General features: G+C 44.0%; 1 protein-coding gene across 1 annotated transcript; it reads left to right on the top strand.

The window, feature by feature from the left end:
• Window positions 1–534: 534 nt before the first annotated feature.
• LOC122929489 (neuropeptide Y receptor type 1-like) lies at window positions 535–1,638 on the top strand. The gene has a single exon (XM_044283090.1). The coding sequence runs from the start codon at window positions 535–537 to the stop codon at window positions 1,636–1,638; it is 1,104 nt and encodes a 367-aa protein (XP_044139025.1).
• The last annotated feature ends 1,119 nt before the right edge of the window (window positions 1,639–2,757 follow it).

Here is a 2,757-nt window from a genome sequence, read left to right as displayed (position 1 = left end):
GTGACTGAGCAATTAGGTTCTTCTTATGTTGCTAGTGCCCTGCAAAGGTGTGCTGTTTGTTGTCTGCCATGTACTGTCCTCTGACTGTTTCCTGACTCCACTGATCCTCCACTGTTTGACCTGACCAGTGCCTGATTTACTGTTCTGTGTGCTGTTTGCCCTGACCTCTGTTTCCTGTATTTGCACAAATTGCTCTGCCTGTTACTGACTACAATTTTGTCTGAAACCTTGGTGCATTGCACCTATGTCTCTGACCCCTGTGGGACAGCAGCGAACCACACCGGGACCATTCAAGCACGTAGCGGTCTGGTGGTTCCCCTGGAGCGAACTTCAGACCCCTGCATACGGGTTAATGGGTGAATTCCAGGGGACTGCTAGGATAATGCCCTTAGGTTGTATGTTCTTGTATATATTTCTATATTCATTGTTTAATGTCTTTGTATTGGTGTAAGCCTAATGACCATGTGTATACTCATCACTGGGTTTGTTTTGTGCTTTACAGGTGTATCCTTAGGAACACCACAGCATAAGAAAATGGAGGACTACCTACATCTTTTTACCCTAAACTTGACTGGATATCTGGGCGAAGGGGAAGCCCCTTGTGTAGACTCTGTTGGCAATGTAACCTTCTTGGTTATAGCCTACAGCGCCCTGATAGCAGTAGGACTCATTGGAAACTCTTGCCTGGTCTTTGTTATTGCTCGCCAACGGGAGATGCGGAATGTCACCAACATTTTTATCGCCAATCTATCCTGCTCTGATATCCTGATGGCTCTGGTGTGTGTACCAGTCACTGTAATCTATACTCTGATGAACCGATGGATCCTGGGCGAGGCGCTCTGTAAAGTGACACCATTTGTGCAGTGTATCTCTGTCACTGTCTCTGTACTTTCTCTGGTCCTCATTGCTTTAGAACGACACCAGCTTATAATTCACCCAACTGGTTGGAAACCCTTGCCGTGGCATGCTTACCTTGCTGTGGCAGTAACATGGGCTGTGTCATGTTTCATCTCCTTGCCATTCCTTTCTTTTAGTATCCTAACCAATCGACCATTCCAGAACCTCTCATTACCTTTTGACCCTTACATTGACCACTTTGTGTGTATTGATAGTTGGCCATCTGAACAACACCGCCTGGCTTATACAACCTGCCTCCTGCTCTTCCAGTACTGCTTACCCTTGCTCCTCATTCTTTTGTGTTACCTCCGTATATTTCTTCGCTTACGGAGAAGAAGGGATGTAGTGGAAAGAGCAGGAGGGGGAGACTCAGGAGGACGCAAGGGAGGTCACCGTAGGGTAAACATCATGCTACTTTCCATTGTGGTGGCCTTTGGTCTTTGTTGGCTGCCTCTCACTGTTTTCAATGCCCTCTTTGATTGGGATCATAAGAGTATTTCTACCTGCTATCATGATCTCATATTTTCTCTCTGCCACCTGTCAGCCATGGCGTCTACGTGTGTCAACCCTGTCATGTATGGTTTCTTGAACAACAACTTCCAAAAAGAAGTAAAGAACTTGTTACTCCGCTGCCGGTGTGTAGGGAGTCAGGACAAATATGAAAGTTTCCCGCTCTCCACGGTCAGCACTGAAGTGTCCAAAGCTTCCATGCAAAGCGTCACCAATGGAAACAATCTTTAAAGTTGTTGGTATTCAGGTCTATAAAACTGGGTGGCGTTTTATCCCATGTGGTAAATTGGTACCTATGTTATTAAAGAAGGCTGTAAGCCGAAATGCTGCTTCTACAGAGCTATATCTCACTCCATGCCAATGTCACCACCAGCCATCAGGTTCTGCTACTTTCTGCAAGTTTGCAGGCACATGTGCTTCGTGGCCTCAAAGACTTCTAAAGATATATATTTTATTTCACTCTTTATGTTTCAGCTCAGCAATGACGAAAAGCATGCACATTCATAGTTGTGTTATATTCTTCTTACTGTCTTTTGGGGGACATTGCTATAAAAATTATAAAGATGGGAATTAATTCATGTGATAATGTGTTTTTTTCTACTACTCAGTTTAAAAAAAAGTAGTATGTTGATGATCTCAAGGGAGCTGGCAACCATTGCTTGGAAGGACATTGCCCATGGTCCAAGTCTTTCTATTGTGTTATATTGACAACTCACTGCAGGTTTTGAGACAACACAACCCAAAAGGCCTGGAGATACCTCTATATTTCTGTTAATAATTCATGGTGACCCAACAGGAATTTTTCTGATATCAGCTGACCTGCCAGGACCATATCTGTTAACTTATGATGCAAAGTTAAAGGAGCTTTCTGGAATCAACATATTAATGGTCTTTCCTCAAGATAGGCCATTAATATCAGTTTGATGGTGGTCCGAAGTTTGGCATCCCAGTCGATCAACTACTTGAAGGGGTTAAGCGCTGAAGTCTCTTCAATGATCACCTCCATGCCATACATATAGTAGCGGCAGTTCAGGGTATTCAAGTGAATGAGATGAAGCTGCAGTACCCTGCACCACGCTACCAAAGAGCCAATTACATGGCACAAGGATAAAAATGAACGTTCATAGAAATGTTTGTTCAGCTAATCATCTGCACGCCAGAACACCCTACCGATCAGCTGACAAATAAGCGCACCCTCGTTTGTCAGCTGTTTGGTTCTTTTATGTGATGCTCGCTTGTTGGCAGCACGTCTACCTTTCTACACAGGGGATGTGCTGCTGATGTAATGTTAACTGTATAGGAGATGCAGGATCATAGTAACGCTCATTTGTACACTGTACACTTTTAATT

Source organism: Bufo gargarizans, chromosome 2, assembly GCF_014858855.1.
Source record: "Bufo gargarizans isolate SCDJY-AF-19 chromosome 2, ASM1485885v1, whole genome shotgun sequence".
Lineage (NCBI taxonomy): Eukaryota > Metazoa > Chordata > Amphibia > Anura > Bufonidae > Bufo > Bufo gargarizans.
Note: the sequence above shows the minus strand (reverse complement) of the source record. Positions and strands in the feature narration are given on the sequence as shown.

Excerpts from the sequence above, each read along its gene's own strand:
- LOC122929489 (XM_044283090.1), top strand. The coding sequence starts at position 535 with ATGGAGGACTACCTACATCTTTTTACCCTAAACTTGACTGGATATCTG.